Source organism: Perca fluviatilis, chromosome 5 (genome assembly GCF_010015445.1).
Source record: "Perca fluviatilis chromosome 5, GENO_Pfluv_1.0, whole genome shotgun sequence".
NCBI classification, from domain to species: Eukaryota; Metazoa; Chordata; class Actinopteri; order Perciformes; family Percidae; genus Perca; species Perca fluviatilis.
Window position 1 is genome coordinate 27,198,137 of NC_053116.1, and position 18,938 is coordinate 27,217,074.

The window sequence follows — 18,938 nt, forward strand, 5'->3', positions numbered from 1 at the left end:
GAGTCATTTTTTACACTTAGCTGGGTAGCTGATGAGGCCTTCTACATTTGCCTAAAGACATCAGTATAAAAGTAATATCATTACATTTAGTAGTGACAAAATGTCATTATCATTGTTAATGATAATGGGACAAAGTTATTTCTACCAACATGTGAGAGCTTCAGAGTTTGAAAATAGTAATTAATGGGTGTATATCATAGACTGTATATCAATATTAATATATACAGTCAATGGTGTATATAAGTGACTTGATCCATTCGATATGTAAGAAATGCATGTGTAGCGGCCGGGTTGGTCAGTGGGTAGAGCAGGTGCACATGTACTGACAGGTTTATGCCTCGACGCAGAGGTCCAGGGTTGGAATCCGACCTGTGACGATTTCCTGCATGTCTCTCACCTAGCTGTCCTATCATATAAAAAGGCAGAAAAGCCCCCAAAAATGATCTTTAAAAAAAAAAAGTGCACGTGTAGTATTTGTGAACCTTAACAAGACTAACTGTACATTTATAGATTCAGAAATATCAAGAACATATATAATGTTTCGATGTACAATTTTAATTTTGGACAAATGAGAAAGCCCCGCAATGAAGCAGGGCATCAAAAAATTAGATTATACTCATAATGCTCCTCTCCACGGAAATCTTTAGTAAAAGGCGAAAGATTTATACGATCTGAAGAGAAACAAGAGTGTACTGAAGATTGGTGAGCCAAGTGGCGGACCCCATTCGCCGTCTTAGCTCCCTCTGTTACGTTTCATTGACACACATTTAAAAGTACATATAAATTACATTGTGTCCGACAGGAAATGTGATGTGTTTATGTGATACTAACCGCACCGCAACGTTTTGAGTGAAATATAAGTTTAAATCGTTTAGTATGTAAAAAGATTGCTACACGCGCGCTATGCATTATGGGAACAAGGCGACCACGGCCACGCCTCTACTTTTTCAACACGTTTTCTTCAGTTAAAAATCTGGTGTATGAAACATACACATCTTTCCCCGGAACACAGTGTGCTTTTTCTTATTACACATCCATGCTTTATTTCGATACAGTGATCTCATATTCTGAATTGATTTAATTTGGGTAAAAAAGTGTTTTTATCAGTTCTTGATCCAGCAAATCTATGTTAACTCGTGTGGGCAGTAAAATAAAAGCATGTGGTACACGAGTAAGACACACAAATCCCATATCCATATAAACTATAATACGCCTAAATAAAAAAATAAAAAACCTGCAGCCTCAACTAGGCAGTGTTGTGTTTGCGTGCCCCTAAGTAAAAACGAATTCAAACAAAGTCTCTTAAAAAAAAAAAAAGTGTCTCATTTAAGACATGCAACGACTTGAGCCGTGGGCTTGCGTTGGTAGGAAAACTATATATTTGGGCACTTTGTAAACCATTAGCTACTCTCCTCCCTTCTTGTTGGCATCCACTTCCATGTAAGGTAAGACCACCAAATTTGACAGTTAGAAGTGCTGCAGTACTGCATGCTGGCTAGCTCATTAGCTTACGTTGAGCTTTAGAAGTAGCTACATGCAGTGCAGTGACTGACATTTGTTAGATACTAGGAGGAACCACACGTTTACTGTTTATTCGCCAACAGAATCCTACACTCGTTTTTCTCGCCACACTGTAACGTTACCTACATCTTTAGTCTCGCGGCTGGTCGCCGGTGCTCGTCCTCCTCCGAGTGCTCGCGTGTTTTGACTGACAGCTGAGCTGACCTGTGGTCGGCTTTTATGCTTATTTCAACGTGGGACCACAGCAATGATAGCTGCTCCACGATCAGTTTCTAACCGTGTCCTCTTCTTTAAAAGGAGGACACGTTGCTGCTGATATTCTCACTGGTCTATGTCGTGTCTGCCAACCTGCGGATGGGAGTGTTATTACATAAAATAAGGCCGGTCTTATAATATTGTACATCCATGCTACAGTTAGTGGAACTACATGTACAAAATCAATTAAAACAGGCCCACAGTGAAGACGATATATTGTATTGAGGTTAAGAGTTATGCATCTACAAAACATGATACTTCTTAAACTTCTGTTAAAGCTAAAACATACTACTCAATTGGTAACTCACCTGTGTAGCTGCATTTATAACAGTAATCTACAGTAATTACAACTGGAGCTGCTGGTCTGGTAATTGCAAAAATGGCAAAACATAAACCTTGAGAAAGTCTGAAAAATTAGGAAAATATGCGCAAACAAAATGAAACGGCATTGACAAAGCAGTGCAGTTGTTTTTTTTTTAACAATTGCTTACACACTAAAATTAAAACTTTCCCACAATTAGCAAAACCTTACACTCAAGGAGCAAAACACTAGCCTAGATCTGCACAACTGTAAGCACATTGTCAGCTTCACACTTTTTGCAAAACATCACACACAGTGATTTGAAAAACACTAAACACACTTGTATGCATTTGACACAGATGTTTATCATGATGTCATTTCCTTGCATTTTCAAAGCAAAGGCTTTCAAAAGAACACACCCATGAACCAATTGGTTAAACACAGCCACCAGGTATGAAAACACGATTGCTTACAGACACACCAATCAGGTTTAAGCGCTATATAAAATGCAGCAGGTAAGTTCACCTGCCCTCAACCAAAATGGAAGGAGTCAGAAGAAGACTGAGAGTGAGAGGGGGAATCCACAGAGAAGGAGGTAGAGGAAGAGGGAGAGAGAGAGGAAGACCTGAAGCCGGAGAATATGCTCAAAGAAGAGGACCAAATTTATCAAATGAAAGTCGCGCAACACTAGTGGACCATGTTGTGAACCACGGATTGACGCTGAGGGAGGCTGGACTAAGAGTTCAGACAAATCTTAGTAGATATACAGTCAGTGGCATCTGTCATGAGGACATTTCAACAAGAAAACAGGTAAAAGAAAATCTGTCTACAGTTACGGTAATCAGCTGCTCATTGTATGCACCATATCAGCACTTTTGATACCCCTCCCTGTGACATTTGAGGATTGAGGGTCGAGAACGACAAGGAGGAAGGGGGGCCCATATTCATGTGGGGGTTTACAATCTCCGGCCCCATGCAGGCTCAGGTACCCCTCATTCAGGCCATGGAGGACTTGGAGTGACCAAGTCGACGCTGCAGCTCTGCAAGGATGGATTCGACATTCAAGACGGTTGTCTTGCCAATGAGGATATCGCCTGTGATGTTGATGAAACTCTCTGGCCAGATCCTGCTAGGCGAAGAGATAATGTCTAGTATTTTGCTGTACTTTTTCAGGTACTTTTTTTATTAGTTGTTTTTTTTGTGATTGCAACCTGTACTGGATACCGTAGGTTATGTTTGTTGCACAAGTGTAAAGTACATGGCTAAATCGTCAAAAAAAACAAAAACAGCTGAGTTTGAGTTCAAATTCAACAAAGAGGCAAGATTTTTAACAAAATGTTTGCTTTATTTTTTCAGGTTTTTTTTTAATCCAGGACAACTCATTCAAGGATAATCAAGGAGAAATAAGCACTAATGTTTTTATTAGAATTTTTTTTTCTTTGTTTTTACATTTTGTCAGAGATGGATGGTGGATTTTATCAGAATTGGTCAAAGTAAAACAAAAAAATAATAAATGAATATATAATAATACATTAATAATTAATTCAGTACAATGAAGTGTGGAATCAATGATAGAATAACAAGTGGGGTTTTTTTTTTGTTCAAATACGTGAGTTTTATTGTATATCACTCTTTTCTGTTACTGCAATAATCACCAGCACTAACTCAACTCAATCAACAACAGTTAGGGGAAAAAAAAAAAAACACAACAACACAAATCCGCCCGGGGGGCCCCCAAAGAGAAAATTTTTTTTTTATTTAAATAATATTTTATCAAAGCTTCTGTTTTGTATCTTCATAAAATGTTTCTAAAACTTATCTGTCTTCTTTAAACTTTTCTCTCTTTTTTTGCATTTTGATTCATTTTCCATTTTCAGAGATTTTAAAAGTTTTTCGTCTCCATTTTACCACAATGTGTCCGTTTTTGCAAGTGTGGCTGCCTATGTGTTTTTGAGTAAATGTATCTTTACCCGTGTGTGTGTGTGTGTGTGTGTGTGTCCTATGTGAATGAAAAGCCTGCACATATGAAGCATGATTATGTGTTTTTGAACATGTGTATGGGGTGTGTGTGTGTGTATTTTATGTGTACACTGCGTTACCTGTATTAAGGTCATCGCAGCAAAGACATTCATACTGAGAGGTTGGAGCTTCCTCAAGCAACGAGCTGTGAGGCCTTTAGCTTGCTCTGTGTGCGCGTCTGAGGTCATCGAGGAGTGTGTTGAACTAGCATGTGCACGAGGAGGAGCAGACTAAGTGAGGTGGGCGTCTCTCAGTGCCTACATAGGTGTCAAAGTATGCGAGTGTGTTCATACTGTGTGGCCATTTATGTACTCGCAGGTGAGCTAAGTACAATTTCTTATGAGTTTGTACGTTCTGTGTAGAGCTTATTATGAGTCTGTATAGCCACTGCGTTGTGTGAGAGAGGACGTACATGTGTGTGTGTGTGTGTGTGTGCGAGTATGTGTGTCTGTGTGTGTTAGAAGGCACGGAGTGTGGTGTGGGAGGCTCAGTCTCTCAGGTCCATGCTGGAGCCGAACAGTGCCACCAGCTGCTCCTCATAGTGGGCGATGTTCCTTTTCATAATCTCCTTACAGGAACCCAGGAGACGCTCAAACGCCTGCACGTCTATTACTGCAGGCAGAGAGAGAGAGAGCGAGAAAGCGAGAGAGATATTAGGTGTTCCTGTGTAGTCATCTCAGTTGCTAAAACACAGCCCAGTCCTTACAAAGCATCCGCTGGACAACACACAAAGAAATACATCTAAACTAAGGTGTCTTTTGAGGTCACATCTTCAAACAAGAGCAGATTGTTTCAATTTGTGCTTTGACATTTGTCAGATACAGGTGGGAAGACATTCCTGGTCCCATCATAAAATGTATTTACAGGAAGCCAGAAGATCCTTAAAGTCATGCTCATCTTTTACAGCGCAGCAGGACAGGGAGAATGATAAGAGTACAACAGACAGCATGTGTTGCTGCAGCGTGGTTGAGTGCCATTTTTCTCTGCTTCAAAGTCGAGCAGCTGTTGGAGACAGGCTGTTGTACGGTTAGTATAGTAAACACAAAGTACACTGAATGACAAGACGGACAGGTAGGTGAGAGTATGGACGGTGTGTGTGGGGTTCATACTGAAAGAGAAAATGGGGAAGCACAAAGGGAGGTGACAGACACTAACACGTCAACTATGAAAAACATTACCTGTGTGAATAAACAAATAAAAGCAGTGCAATTAGCATTAAGCAAGTGCTCATCCACTGTAGAGCCTTAATTACCGCACCCACTTTAAAAAAGGTGAAATAATAACAGAACGGCCTTTAAATCAACAAAAAGCACAAGGTGATGACAGACGAGATAAAGAGCCAAGCACCAATCACAAATAAATCAAAACTCTAATGCTACTTGATATCTCATGACAAACCGCTTGTAACAGTACAATTAGTGGGAAATTAATACCATAGACGTTCGGTTGAACGGTTTGAATAGTGCTTATTAATTGCTTTTAATTTTACTTCAGGTTTTAACTATCTACCAGGGTTTTATTGAATCATTTAAAATTGTAGCTCCCTAAGACACTTGGTGTGCAGACTGATCTCATGAAGTGGCGTATGTATGACACGCCATTTCGTATGCCATTATTGGCGTGTTGTCAAGACGCATAATCGCTTTTTTAGCGTGTTTATCAACGCTGTTGGGCCTCCGTTGACTTACATTACCTTGCGATTGCGTGTGAATTGACGCCATAGCGAGTAGTATGAAAGGGTGAAAATCCGCGTAGGGAGGTTAGTCGGGGTGGAGGATGGGTAAAACACAGGCCTTTCACCCAGGAGAGCGGGGATAGCATCCCGTGTGTAACCACGTGTCCCGCGTGTGAGGTTTCCTTTCCACGTTTTTTTTTTTCCTAATCCCAACAGTTTCTTATTTTCCTAAACCGTAGCCTCGCGATAACACGTAGCGTCGCGGCGTATATGTTTACACCGTGACGTTGCAGACTGCCCTCCGTTGTATAGAAAGTGGCATGTAGGTTTACGCGAAGTCATGATATCACGTTGTGGTGTGCAAACTCCGTGAGAATGAATGGGCAAAAAGCAACACATATTACAAAAACTTATGTCACAGAACAATTTGAATGTAATCACATAAGAAAATGTTCACATGGGTGCTTCAGATGCAGGTATCACAGTCCCAGATGTTGGTGGAAATCTAATGTGGAAAATGTCATTATCTTTTTTCTTGTGAGCAGCATTAGCCTCGATGCTGACAAATGAGTTAAACGTGTGTCGGAGTGCATTTTGTCTTACCCACACACTTGACATCCCCCACTGCGTAGGCTGAGGCGGCCCGGGGCTTGTTAGTGACCAAGGCCAGCTCCCCGAAGTAGTGACCCCTGCTACAGCGCGTTATCTCCACCTCCGCATTGTCTGCATGGCCTGCCTTCGTCTGCAGGGAAGAGAGGTGAGGATTAAAGGTTAGCAACCACTGAGCACCTCCTTTTTTTTTTCTCCCCCCCCAGCGAGAAGCACTCAATTGTGATTGCCGCTGTTGCTAGGCAAAACCAGGAATCCTTTTTTGTACTCTGGTGGTTGTTACTGGAGAGCGTGGGTTGTCATTGTCAGAATGTTCTGCACGGAAACTACCTGGTAGGAGAAATATAATCAGCGAGGGTTGACCGGTTGCCCTTGGCAACCATTATCTCATTGTTTCATTATTAAAATGTCTGGTATAGTGACATAAGAAATGAATTGCTCCAAATATAGGCAGTTTAAAACATGGCAACCGTGTTGTCAATTTCTGCAGCCAAAAGCTGATGCTTGGTTTCCAAGCTGGCAAACAATTTTTTCTGTCCGCTTTTACATCTGTGCATATTCCTGTACCAATAATGTTTTTTAGAATATTTATCAGCTTCTGAGTTATGTGAGATGGCCTTTTTTTTTTACCCATTAACTACAGCTGAACCAATGCTGCTGGAAATATGTGGAGTCAAACGTGTTTACCTATATGGTCTCTGAGGGATGCACAGTGAAATACATTCACCCTCACAGTCAAACGCTTTAATTAAAAAGCATGCACAGTGGTGAAATAGAGAAATGAGGAAGGTGAGGGGGAGTATCTTACTTTACTCTTGATCATGATCTTGACCTCCCCAGATTCAACTATAAAGAAGCATTCAGCCTTCTCTCCCTTAGAAGAAAGAAAACAGACAACATATGAATACACGTAAAAGTATGTATGTACTGTGTGTGTATGTTGAAACATTTCATTGCTGTATGAAACCACATCAGCTATATCCGTGTCTTACCTGTGTGATGATGCGCTCACCATCTGGGAACTGCTTCGATCCTAATACATCCACTATCTTCATCCTCTCGTTCGCCTGCACGGTAAACGAGGGGGTGAGACAGAGGTCGAGAGAAGAGATAATTGTTTCATTGACTATGCAGGCAGACTTCCCTCCCTCAGTCCCTCCATCATTTCCTACTGTGCTCTTGCTTTAGACCTTTCACCCTACTTCTGGGTTATGTACATTTTAAGCTTGGTGGTGTAAAAAGGGTGGGTGACCGTTCAGAATTATTTCCAAACTGGCTGGTGTTTTGCTGCTCGCTGGATGGCTAGCTTCACATGGGATGCTGTTGCATGTCCCACTGTGTAGTCGGACTCTGAAAAAACAGCCTGTGAAGGAGAGGGGCAGGGAGAGCCAAAAACTGCTGGGAGGATTTTCTAACTAGCCCGCAACCAGTAAACTCACCTCCAGTGATTTGAGTAAGGGCACAGACTCGATGAAACTCTCGTACATCCTCCTCTTCTTGTAATTGTTCTTCACAATGAGTCTACGAAATGTGGCACGGTCCTAGGGAAAACAAACAAGTAATGAAGCTGCTGCTGCTCCTCCTGTGCTCGGCCACGGGGAGGCACTGCAGCGGCATGAACCATCAGAGCAGAGCCTGGCTCCATTCATAGATTACAGGACTCCATTCTTAACATGTACTGTATTTGGTAACATGAACTGTACCTAACCTGCTAACAATGCAATCCCAAGGAGACAACTAGTGGGAAAACAGTTTGAAACTGAGCTTTTAAGATTTAGAAAAGGTAGCACTTGCAGTTAGAAATTGTTGGCAGTTGGCAAATTGGATCATTTATGACTTACAAACATTGCAAACAATCTTCAGGTAATTAGGCAATTGTTTGACATAAATGTGCGTTTCTCCTTGGGGCATTCTAACAGTATTTTATAATCATCAGTTAGATTTAGTTTAGTTAATTTGCACAAACGAAGATATAAAGTACATAATAAATTAAAAAAGCAATTTCAGTTGAGGAGAGGAAAGAAGCTTGAAAGGCTTATTCAGAGTCCTTTCCTAATACAAGTAAAAACAACAAAAAAAAACATTATAGATATCTAGAGCAGAGATCTTCAACAGGGCATCCCTCAGAGTAGCTGCAGGGGGGCCGCCAAATTATTGTTTGTTTAATTTTTTGTAAAAAAATATGTCTGAAATACATTAACATGAATTCAACATATTGTTAGTAAAGATTTTTTCTAAAAAGTATGCTTACTGGCCTACAGCTTAGGTTGACATTAGGTAGCCATCCACAGATACAGTTAAGCTTAAAGATTTACTGTGCCACATTTTAACATTATGTATAAATATATGAATATGCCAACATTTTTTATTTTAAAAGCTTATTGTATACACCATAAAAAAGGTATGTTAAGGCTTTACGACACCCTACACGTTCTTGTAGGTCCAGTTTAAAATGCAACTAAATTGTATACAATATATGTAGTAGGGGGTCCCTGCTCCGTCTCTCTTTCAGCTAAGGGGTCCTTGGCCTAAAAAACGTTGAAGATCCCTGATCTAGAGAATCACACATACCATTCAAATCTTCTTACCAGTCCCCATAGTGCCCCCTCCTGGGTGGCAACAATGGTGGCGGCTCGTGGTGTGTTGTACATGAGTGCCAGCTCGCCGAAGCTGCCCTTATTGTCATACTGACCCACCGTTACTCCCATTACAATTATGTCATACACACCCCTGAGAGAGAGAGAGAAGAGAGGGAGTTAGGGAAAGAGACAAAAAAAAAATATATATATAAACAGCAAACGGGGAAAAAAACAGAACACCGAAAAAATAAATTAAAATGACTGATGTGTTTAATTGAGCCAATAGAGTGGACCAGTGTTTTGTTTATTGACCTACTGACTGGTTTAAATAGACATCTAATTACAGCTTATCTGTAGCTTCCGGGCAGGAGCCTGTGTCAGTTTGGCAGACTTGGTGGGCAAATCATTGACTGCGTTTGTGTGGGTGTATTAGTGTGTGTAATTGTGTGCATATTTCTATTAAAGTAGAAGCTTTTCATACAAGCGCTTCACTGTGACAATATGAAAAGGTGAGAGCAATTCAGTGTAGCTATGATCATTGTTGTATATGTGCATGAACAGAATCAAAACATGTTTGTCATGGTTGTATGTGTTTGTGATAGACCGTAATATTTCTGCAGAGCAGCACCGTCTTCCCCCCTTCCCTCTCTCTCTTGCTTGCTGTATAAGGATTAAACCTGGGCAAGGTAATTTGCAGTGGTATTCCTCAGCAGGATTAACCAGTCATTTTATAAGATAGCTAGTCCTCCCATTGGCTGCTTAGTGTGCTAAAACCCTCGCTGGTGTATGTATTGACTTAGTTTGAGTGGATTACCATGACGATAGGGGACGATGACCGCTTGTGTCGCCGCCGTTTTAGACGATGTTTAAAAATACTGTGCTGCTGGCTCTTTATTAAACAGACGAAGCAGGTGTGAAAGCTGTGACCATTAATAAATTATACACAATAAATCAGCTTGAGCTCAGAAGGACAGATGGAAAAGAAAGAGCCAAGGTTCTTTAATAACCACTTTAACTGCTTGGTAAAACAGACTCAGCCATGTTCAATCAATACCCTGAAGAAGCTCAATATATTGAAGAGTACCACTGTAGCCGGAGGACAAATGGATGTTCCTTCCTGCACTGAGAGGATGTGTGTACAATCAGGATTTTCTCTGTCTCGTCAACCCTTGGGCAAGGCATTTAGTGACTTTTAACCTTTCAAAATAGAGGACGCAACATCTCAATAATAATTATGATATTGATATTTGAACTAGTGATGACTTTTTGATGGTATATTAACATATGTACAAATTAACTTGTGTGGTTAAAGCTATAGTGCGCGATTCTTTTTTTTATTAACGAACGTCCGTTACATTAAAGCCATTGCCAAATCAAAGCTAATTAAGCCCATGAGCTCCACAAATCTCTCTCTGTATTTCTGAGTTTGGCTATGTTTACAAAATGGTGTAGTCTGGCGACATTCGCACGCAGCTCATGTGATGCGTTTACGTCAACGCGAAGAAAGGACAACAGCGGCGTTCAGCTTTGGGGACGAAGAGGACATAAAATTGACAAGATAATTACCTCTTTTGAAAGATCTACGTTTTATTAATCCTCCGTGTCCTCCTTTATTGGACGGGATAAGCGCTACTAGCAACTACGTGGAGAAGGGGTGGGGGTGGTGCGCGATCACCGAAGGCTTGTGTCATGTGAATGCTCCGACAGTGTTGTTGTCATTAGTTAGAATTCCTTATGGGGGGCAGAAACATAATTCAGCCAATCAGATCCGAGAGTACCACAATGATCCTTTTCACATCGTACACGTCAACCCTCCCATTATGTATTTACCCCTGATCCCTTAGGGCTTCTGAGTAATTTCCAGTTACTTCCTGTATCCAAGGCTTCAGAATGGGATTGTTTAAGTTTGTTAGTGAAGGGTGTTCCTTACCATAGTACCACACTTTCAGTCTCTTTTTATGCCTAATAAAATCGTCAAGATTAACTATTTTCAAGTTGGCTGACAGTCTGTTAATGGCTAACATTATCATAACGTTAACAGGAATGCAGAGTTGAATTACACATTATAAAAATAGGAAACATTAAACAATGTGGTACTCTGTCCTGTTTTCTTTCCTGCTTTTCTTTTGCATTTCTGTTTATCCCTCCATCTCTGCGTGTGTCCATGCTCATACCCCACCCAGCTGGTGACATTAGCTAACACCTACGCTTTCCCAGGCCAGGGAAAATTCCGGGATAGTATATGACCAGGCAGGCGCGCTGCTTGTAAAGGTCATCGCACATCTCTTGTACAGGGAGCACACTCTTAGAAAGTTTGTATGCAGATTGAACGATAGCAAACAACAAGTGGAACTAACTAAACCACGGTGCTGAAATGATGGAATAAACAATGACCAGCCAAACTCTGTTTTCCGTTTGGTGGCAGAAGATAAGGACCGACATCTTGGGTCTTTTTCTAGTAGAAAAAGGGCAAGTTGGGCTTGTAAAGTCTCAGGGATCATCGTGAAAGCTCATCAAAGTTGCCTGATTATTCAAAAACAATTAAATTCAACCTTCAAACCTAAAGTGTTTTAATTTCTTTTCACACAACAGGGAAAGTTGTGATAGTGACAGTTCTTAGCTCAAAATGTGTTATAGGAAGATAAGGAGAGCCATTTTAATGTTCCAGCAACTTAACATTGTATTCAAGCCTAGGCTACAAAACCCGTCCTGTGAAGGCCTGTGTACACAGCAACAGTTTACATTAGCAATATGGCAGGAACATTACACACAGCCTTTATAGGTGCTGTATACATGGGCACAGACATATACATCACCATAAGGTGGCTGGGCGGCTGTGGCTCATGCGAGCCAATCGGAAGGTCGGCGGTTCGATCCCCGACCTCTGGAGTCTACATGTCGAAGTGTTCTCGGGAAAGATACTGATGCCGAAATTGCTCTCGATGCTGGGTGTGTGAATGTTCGGTATGTTATGTACGTGAATGTTTATCTGATGAGTCAGTGTATAAATGTGTATGAATGGGGTGAATGACGCCTGTAGTGAGTTAAGCACTTTGAGTGGTCGCTAAGACTAGAAAGCGCTATATGAATGCAGTCCATTTACCACAATCATAAACAGTGCAGTCCAAATCAACACAAGCCCAACTGTAAAGACCAGCAAAACGGCTGCAGTGTTGAAAATCTTTAAAGGTTTTTAGTGGTCCACACCATCCACATAATACAAGGGACTAAATTTTGTCTAGAAATTTAGTAAAATAAATACATACGTATCAAACATAAAATGTGCACACAGGCATCATCCTCGCCTACGTCGTTTTGTTTTTGCAATAACTGTCGAGCCTTTCTGTCATTAAGCTCACAAAAAAAAAAAATGGCAGCGTCCGTGTCAACATGAGCGTCTGCCTTCTACCTCTCTATGACGTAGAAGTTGTCTCCATCGTCTCCTTGGTCGATGACGTGCTCCAGGGGCTGAACTAGTAATTCAAACATGGCGTCCAGCACCTCCGAGAACTGCTCCTGAATGGGGGACGAGAGGGAGGACGTCATACACAAAGGATGTGGAGAAAGAAGGAGCAACAGTGGAAATGTGTTTGTGGAGTCCAACTAGCAGCTCAAAATGACATCTAGCTCATGGGAGCGCGCTGCTCCTGAAAGACGAAAGAAGAGGGCACACTTTCTCCTTGTGTTACCAGTGTATGCAATTTCAGAAAAATATTGGAGTCTCTGAGGTTTGAGTCCATCGTAATGTTAGACAGATTTATCGTAGTAGATAAAAGATAATAAAAAACAGAAATAGGTTTTAAAAATATGAAATTCAGTTTCAGCCAAAACAAACGTGGATAAATCAAATACAGCGACATCACACGGACATATGATTGTTGGAATTGCTTTTTGGAAAACAGGCAAGACAATCTACTTATGCCCAAATACAGGAGGGTATAAATATAGTTTTGTTACCCCAAACAAAAATCAAGCACATAATAAGAACATCGTAACTTGGGCATTCTATGCCTTTAGGTTTCTAGACAATAAGACAAGTAGAGATCATATTGTTGTATCGTGCAATGTACATGTGCAAATATGTATAACAAGTACTTATTTGACCCTTTTCTCTGCAGTTCATGTAGTGAACTGTATTTCTATCTTTTGCCAGCATGTTTTTGTACAAATTTATCATCTGACCTTCCCCAAAAGCAGCTGCTTCTAAGTGTTGTCCTTGAGGAGAGTAAGATGATGTTACACACCAAGAGAGCAGAAGGGAAACCCCTGTAACTTTAGTAAGTAAATCAAATGCACACTTCTGCTATTAATACTACTTTTATGAAACACAGAATGTTTCCTTGCTGTTGCAAGCTGTAGTTTGTGGTGTGATGTATTTGATAACATTTTCGTTTACAAGTCGTTTCTAATAAGATCGCTCCATCATATATTAATGAAGCGAATATTTGATGCATGTTCTGTATAATTAAGTATGTAGTTCATGGGTTCCCAAACTTTTCCAGCTCAAGACGCAAAAAGTGAAATTTGGTGTCTCCCCGGGGTCCAAACTTACACAAAGGATTTGAGCTGAACAGACCAGTGAAGCAAAAAAAGAACACTAGTCTTCCATTTTAATCCGGAAAATGATTTCACATATAGCATTGTTATGCATTTTACTCTGATTGGCAACCCAATAAAAATAGGGTCCGCGACCTATTTTGGGTCCTGACCCTAACTTTGGGAAAGACTGATGTAGTCCATTAAACCACTGCCTCATTAACCCCTAAAAGATAAGAGATAAGATACTTTATTGAGCCCACAATGGGGAAATTAATTTGTTACAGCAGCTCCATGCAGCACAACAACTAAGAAAAATCCACATTATATAGAAATAGGCATGTAATATACACTGTAGTTACTGTAGGGTAGGCAATTAACCAAAAGTTACCGTAATCAACATTATGACTATAATAACCTAATTTCATCTACTAGTGCATTCCATAATACAAGGTTGCGACCCTGTTATTAATAGTTACCGAGGTAAATGTGCAATAAATCTTGATATTGATTTTAGTTGTTTTTATGTCCCAGCCCTATTATAGGGTTACTGTACTTTGTTGTATTGCATTACACCCGATCAGGCTTTGGGTTCTAAGTAGGCCTCAGTGTACCTGGGTCGAACACTGAAAGTAAAAGGGAGCGATTAATTTGTTTGCACGAAAACATGAATAAATGAGTGGAGAAACACAATGAATGTAGACGCTTTCATACAGGGCCAAGGAGCCCCTGAAGCTATACGCTAGTAATGTGTTAGTCTGTGTACATATCTCTTTGCAGGGCTCGAGAGTGCGACCAATTTGGTCGCAAATGCGACCAAAATTTGTAAGGGTGCGACTAAGATTTTTCCTAGGTCGCACCGGTGCACCTAACGTCCTCGCATCCGCTGCCTCTCCACTAACGGAGCGATGTTGTTTATATCGATATGGTTTAATGTTGCGTTACATGACCCATTCCTTCTGGAAAGCCGTGCCTGTGTTTGGATTTGGATCTCTCCTCCGCCGGCCCGCCCCCCATTCACTCACACACCTGCCGGCTCACCTGCAACATGGAGGAACAACGCGCCGCTGGTCCAAACTCCGACATTTGTCTACAGTTTTAATTGTTATTAACACAGCTGTATATTGTTAAGTATGAGAGGGAAACCTGTATTGGTACCAGTGTTTCCGCTGGTAACTCTGTTACTGCGGCCGCCACGGCGAAAAACACATTATTAAACTAACTTCAGTTCGTTGAGCAATAGCGTGACGGAGCATGCTGGATCATAGTTCATAAAAATGCAGCGCAGTGACGATACAGACATTTCATAGCCTACACAAGACTGGTGTAACGCCGCTAATGAGTCAGCAGTCACTCTCTGAGTAGCCTAGCATATACTTCAGTCCATCGCACTCCCCCCCAGCAAGCAATTTTGCGTCTAATAGACGTCTAATAGCCGTCTAAACACAGCCCAGACGTCTAGGCTAAAACGAGGCTAATTTTGGGCTGTCAGTGAAAATCTAATAGACGTCTAAACATAGCCCAAGAATAAACGGCTATTGAATGACTACATATATACGTCTAACCATAGCCCAAGAATAGACAATTAGACAGCTATTGAACGACTATATATATACGTCTAATAGACATCTAACCATAGCCCAAGAATAGACTAGTCATCATTTAGACGGCTATTAAACGACTACATATAAACGTCTAATAGACAGGCAATATGGGTCTAGGCTAAAACAAGGCTAATTTTGGGCTGTCAGTGAAAATCTAATAGACGTCTAACCATAGCCCAAAAATAGACCAGTCATCAATTACACTACATTTAAATGTAATAGACAACAAAATGAAGCATAAGGATTCTTTTCACTCAAATATAACAGGTTCTCAAATGAAAATCCATCCAAACTAATTGAATATAAAGGATTTATTTAGAACAATATTAACAACTTAGAAAATAAAAATTATCAAATAAAATATTGTAAAATATGTAAAACAACTTAAGATGCAAAAATGAATTATCTTTGTCCATATCCACCACCCCCTGCTCTCCCTGGTGCTTGTTTGAAATGTCCAGAAATTGCATTTTTAATTTCCCATTCATTTGCCGATGGAAAGTTGGTCATCACTGCGTCTGCCAAATGAAAAAAAGAAAAAAAATGACTGCTCAAGCAAAGCATTGTTGACAATCATTTTTAACTAATTACAGTCATTCACTTTTGCTTGTATGCACACTAGAGCTGGCCAATATAGAGTTAACGGAATATAGATTCAGACTATATAATTTTAATCAATATTATTAATAAATGAATATCAATAATTGAAATTTTTTGCCTGCATAATGGTGATGCAAACACACTTTTATATTGTGTGTGTGTGTGTGTGTGTGTGTGTGTGTGTGTGTGCATGCGTGCGTGCGCGTGTGCATCCCTAAAATGTGTATATATTGTCTATATTATTATATTGTGTATATTGGTATCTTTAATAATAATAAAAATTGTAATGATAAGTTTTATAGTTTCATGCTTACCACCTTGAATTTAGATATATTTTAAATTAAGGGCACACAGTTGCAATAAGACGTGCTGGTAACGTTAACGTTAACTTGCTGGAGAAAAATAGTAGCCTAACCTACTCTGCAATGCAATGGTAATGTTAAAATGTCACAGTTTCTACACATTCTAAAAACTAACTAATGAATTAGTGATTAAACAATGAAAATAACAAAAAGAACACGCATACTTACAAGATCGAAGTAGAAATTTTCTCAGAGTGCCGCTCGCCCGTTGCTCTTCTCTCCGACAGCTGCCTCGTGTAATAAAATTTAAAATGGCAGAAATGTTTACCGCAAGATCTGGCTAAAGTGATAGTCGCGCAATGCCAGTAATCATTAGTGTTTCGATTGTGCCATCTAGCGGTTGAGAAATGCAATTGCATTTAATTTAAAATGAAATGATAGTCAAATAATATCGTAGATTGTGTATGAATGTTATGTTTATGTGTGACAGCAAACATTGCTGTGTGAGCAAAAACATTTTTGAGACTAATATTCTTATACTATTCTTATACTATATTGCTGGTCTGAATCAGGGCTATAGTCAAGCCGTAAGTAGACCAGATTACTCAGGTGGGCTAAAGCGGACCGCAGCCGTCCAATTCAGAGCTAATACGTGACTATAGATCGACCATGTCGTGAAATGACGCAGTGAACTTTGTAGATATCATTACCAATGCGAACATGATGGGATATCAACCATTTCATGCACTGTCTGGCCAAAAACTACAATTAATAATGTTTGACTAAAAGTGGGCTACAATATAGCCGGGTCTGAATATGAGCTAAATCGTGGCTACGCATAGCCTACACATATAACATGTAAAATAAAGCAAACAAACAACTTGTAATCGCAGTTGACTTTGCTTACATGATGGAATATCATACATCTCACAATTTATTTTTGAAAAAAAAACATTTATTCAGATTAAAATGTTATTTGGGCTAAAAGTGGGTTACACATAGCCGGGCTATATCGGGTCTATATTTAACCGAGACGTTGAAATGACGGCTATTGCTTGCTGGGCCCTGTCTTTCGGTCGTTCTTTTTTTTTTTTTTTTTTTTTTTTAAGATTTCGGCATTTATTTTGATAGGAAAGCTGAAGACATGAAAGGGGAGAGTGGGGGGATGACATGTACAGACATGAAAATCACTCACCTTTGGCGAAATTCGCCCGTTTTGAAACCAAAATAGGTGACCCGCGGAATCGTGTTAGATTTGATGAGAAAATGTTTAAGGGGGAGGGGGGTGTAAGTATCGGGCCTGGTGCCGTATGACTATTTTAGAAAAATAAATAAATTAAAAAGTCCACATGGGATTTGTTTTAATGCGCTGGATTTAACCATACTGTCTATGGATTTGACCAATCATCGAACTTCCACCAACCTTCTGCAGCGCATGTTCAAGGAAGACGCCGGCAGCGGTAAGACAGGGCTTGCTAGTCATTAGATGCTGGTCACAAAGCTTCGGTCCGTGCACTCTGTAATACGAGTACGTTACCGGCAACGACCGCTACCGTTAAGACTGCGACTGTTCCTTCACTGACCGACCGTGATACAAACAATACGTGTGTGCATGTTCATAGCGGATCATGATTTGTAAAGCTATCTGAAGCCCAAACTGCCTTGATAAAGCTGTCTGTTTGGAATCAGCATGGCAGGTATTTAAACATAACGGCCTTGTCCCAGAGTTTAGACTTCTAGCTATATGAAAAGATAAACAATGCCACGTTTTTAATAAATGTAAATAAAGCAGCTAATATCAGCATGGACAAAATCATGAATGTACTAATTTGCTTTTTTGATGATGACCTGGCCAAAGTAGTACATTTTAGTTTTCACAATGATTCATTGTAGGACTATGATATTATTGCAATATGTAAATCCACATTGACTCTTTATTTAATATATGGTTGGAAGAAGTACAAATGTATCCAAAACTTTTTAGTCTTTAAAAATTATGACTTATTATTGTGTAATGTCAGAAGGACTTTAACTGTTTTGCCAGTCAAATTAACTTTAATGAGTGCATATTGAAATATTACACTGTTGGTTGTCAAAAAATGCATCTCAAAATGCATCAGATTGATGCTTTAAAATATGGAATATTTAAAATTTTCTTCTGGGGGGGCATGCCACCGGACCCCCCTAGAGGGGTAATATCCTTCTCATCTTTTTCACCCCTGACCCGTTTTCATGCCTGTCATATAGGAAAGGGCTGCAGGTCGGAGTCAAACCTCTATATTTACCAACTGAGCTATGAGTTATTGTTGTTGAAAGCTTATGAAGGAGCTTTCTCAGGCTATTTATTTTAGATAACTTTCATTTACATGTGTTGCAGCTGTATATTTTCAAACTGGTAAAGAAAACCCTGTCTTTGCATTTTATTTTAATCACAATCTGTTTTAATAAAAGAGCTTGTGAAAAGTGGCTTTGACTTAAAACTGAACATTTAGACCACTTTGTAAAAAAATACAGAGCTATATATCTTGTATCGCCATTCAAAATTTGGGTGCACCTAAATTTTGTGCTGGTGCACCTAAATAAAAAAAGTTAGGCGCACCAGTGCAACCAAGGCAAAAAGTTAGTGTGGAGCCCTGCTTTGTGTGTATGTTTGTGATTTTTTTTTACCTGATCTAGTGTTTTGAAGAGTAGGATGTCTCGGCATGACTCCTGCAGTCTGCAGCGCTGTTCATCTGTTTTTGGGTGTACCACTCTGGGCTCGGAGTCCTCTTCGTCCTCGTCCGGGTTGAACGCCTCCGCACACACTAGAGAGAAGACATGTAAACCCACTTTACACATTGCATTAACAGATCCTGTGTGATTACATCGTAATTAGACAGAGGAAATAACCCAGGTAAGAAAGTATTCTATGGACACGTTCAGAAACTCATTAAGCCA

The 18,938-nt window shown here is 40.1% G+C and overlaps 3 protein-coding genes, 1 long non-coding RNA gene and 1 other non-coding gene across 9 annotated transcripts in view; all 5 read right to left on the reverse strand.

Moving 5' to 3' along the window:
- Positions 1–1,775, reverse strand: part of hyal3 (hyaluronidase 3) — a 10,864-nt gene extending 9,089 nt beyond the window's left edge. The window contains exon 1 of one of the 2 annotated variants that reach the window (XM_039800094.1): positions 1,648–1,775. The gene's annotated coding sequence lies outside the window, so the exon portion shown is untranslated. Of the gene's footprint in view, positions 286–1,647 lie in introns of those variants that run through there. The other variant, XM_039800093.1, reaches the window with a different exon arrangement.
- LOC120559022 (N-alpha-acetyltransferase 80) overlaps positions 1–4,284 on the reverse strand; it is a 9,139-nt gene extending 4,855 nt beyond the window's left edge. Inside the window, exon 1 of the mRNA XM_039800447.1 lies at positions 4,177–4,284. Coding sequence (XP_039656381.1) covers positions 4,177–4,284 — 108 coding nt within the window. The remainder of the gene's footprint in view (positions 1–4,176) is intronic.
- LOC120559934 lies at positions 576–691 on the reverse strand. The gene has a single exon (XR_005639389.1). It is a non-coding gene; the product is annotated as a U5 spliceosomal RNA (small nuclear RNA).
- prkar2aa (protein kinase, cAMP-dependent, regulatory, type II, alpha A) overlaps positions 3,835–18,938 on the reverse strand; it is a 48,424-nt gene continuing 33,320 nt past the window's right edge. For all 4 annotated transcript variants that reach the window (XM_039800416.1, XM_039800414.1, XM_039800415.1 and 1 more), the window contains exons 4-11: positions 18,669–18,805; positions 12,369–12,475; positions 8,969–9,110; positions 7,820–7,921; positions 7,373–7,447; positions 7,189–7,254; positions 6,375–6,513; positions 3,835–4,708 (exon numbers count right to left, since the gene is read on the reverse strand). In XM_039800416.1, the coding sequence (XP_039656350.1) occupies positions 4,584–4,708; positions 6,375–6,513; positions 7,189–7,254; positions 7,373–7,447; positions 7,820–7,921; positions 8,969–9,110; positions 12,369–12,475; positions 18,669–18,805 (893 nt within the window). In that variant the 3' untranslated portion in view covers positions 3,835–4,583. The remainder of the gene's footprint in view (positions 4,709–6,374; positions 6,514–7,188; positions 7,255–7,372; positions 7,448–7,819; positions 7,922–8,968; positions 9,111–12,368; positions 12,476–18,668; positions 18,806–18,938) is intronic.
- LOC120558995 lies at positions 15,396–17,110 on the reverse strand. Its single transcript, XR_005639210.1, has 2 exons — positions 16,230–17,110; positions 15,396–15,617 (listed from the first exon to the last, which is right to left on the reverse strand). It is a non-coding gene; the product is annotated as an uncharacterized LOC120558995 (long non-coding RNA).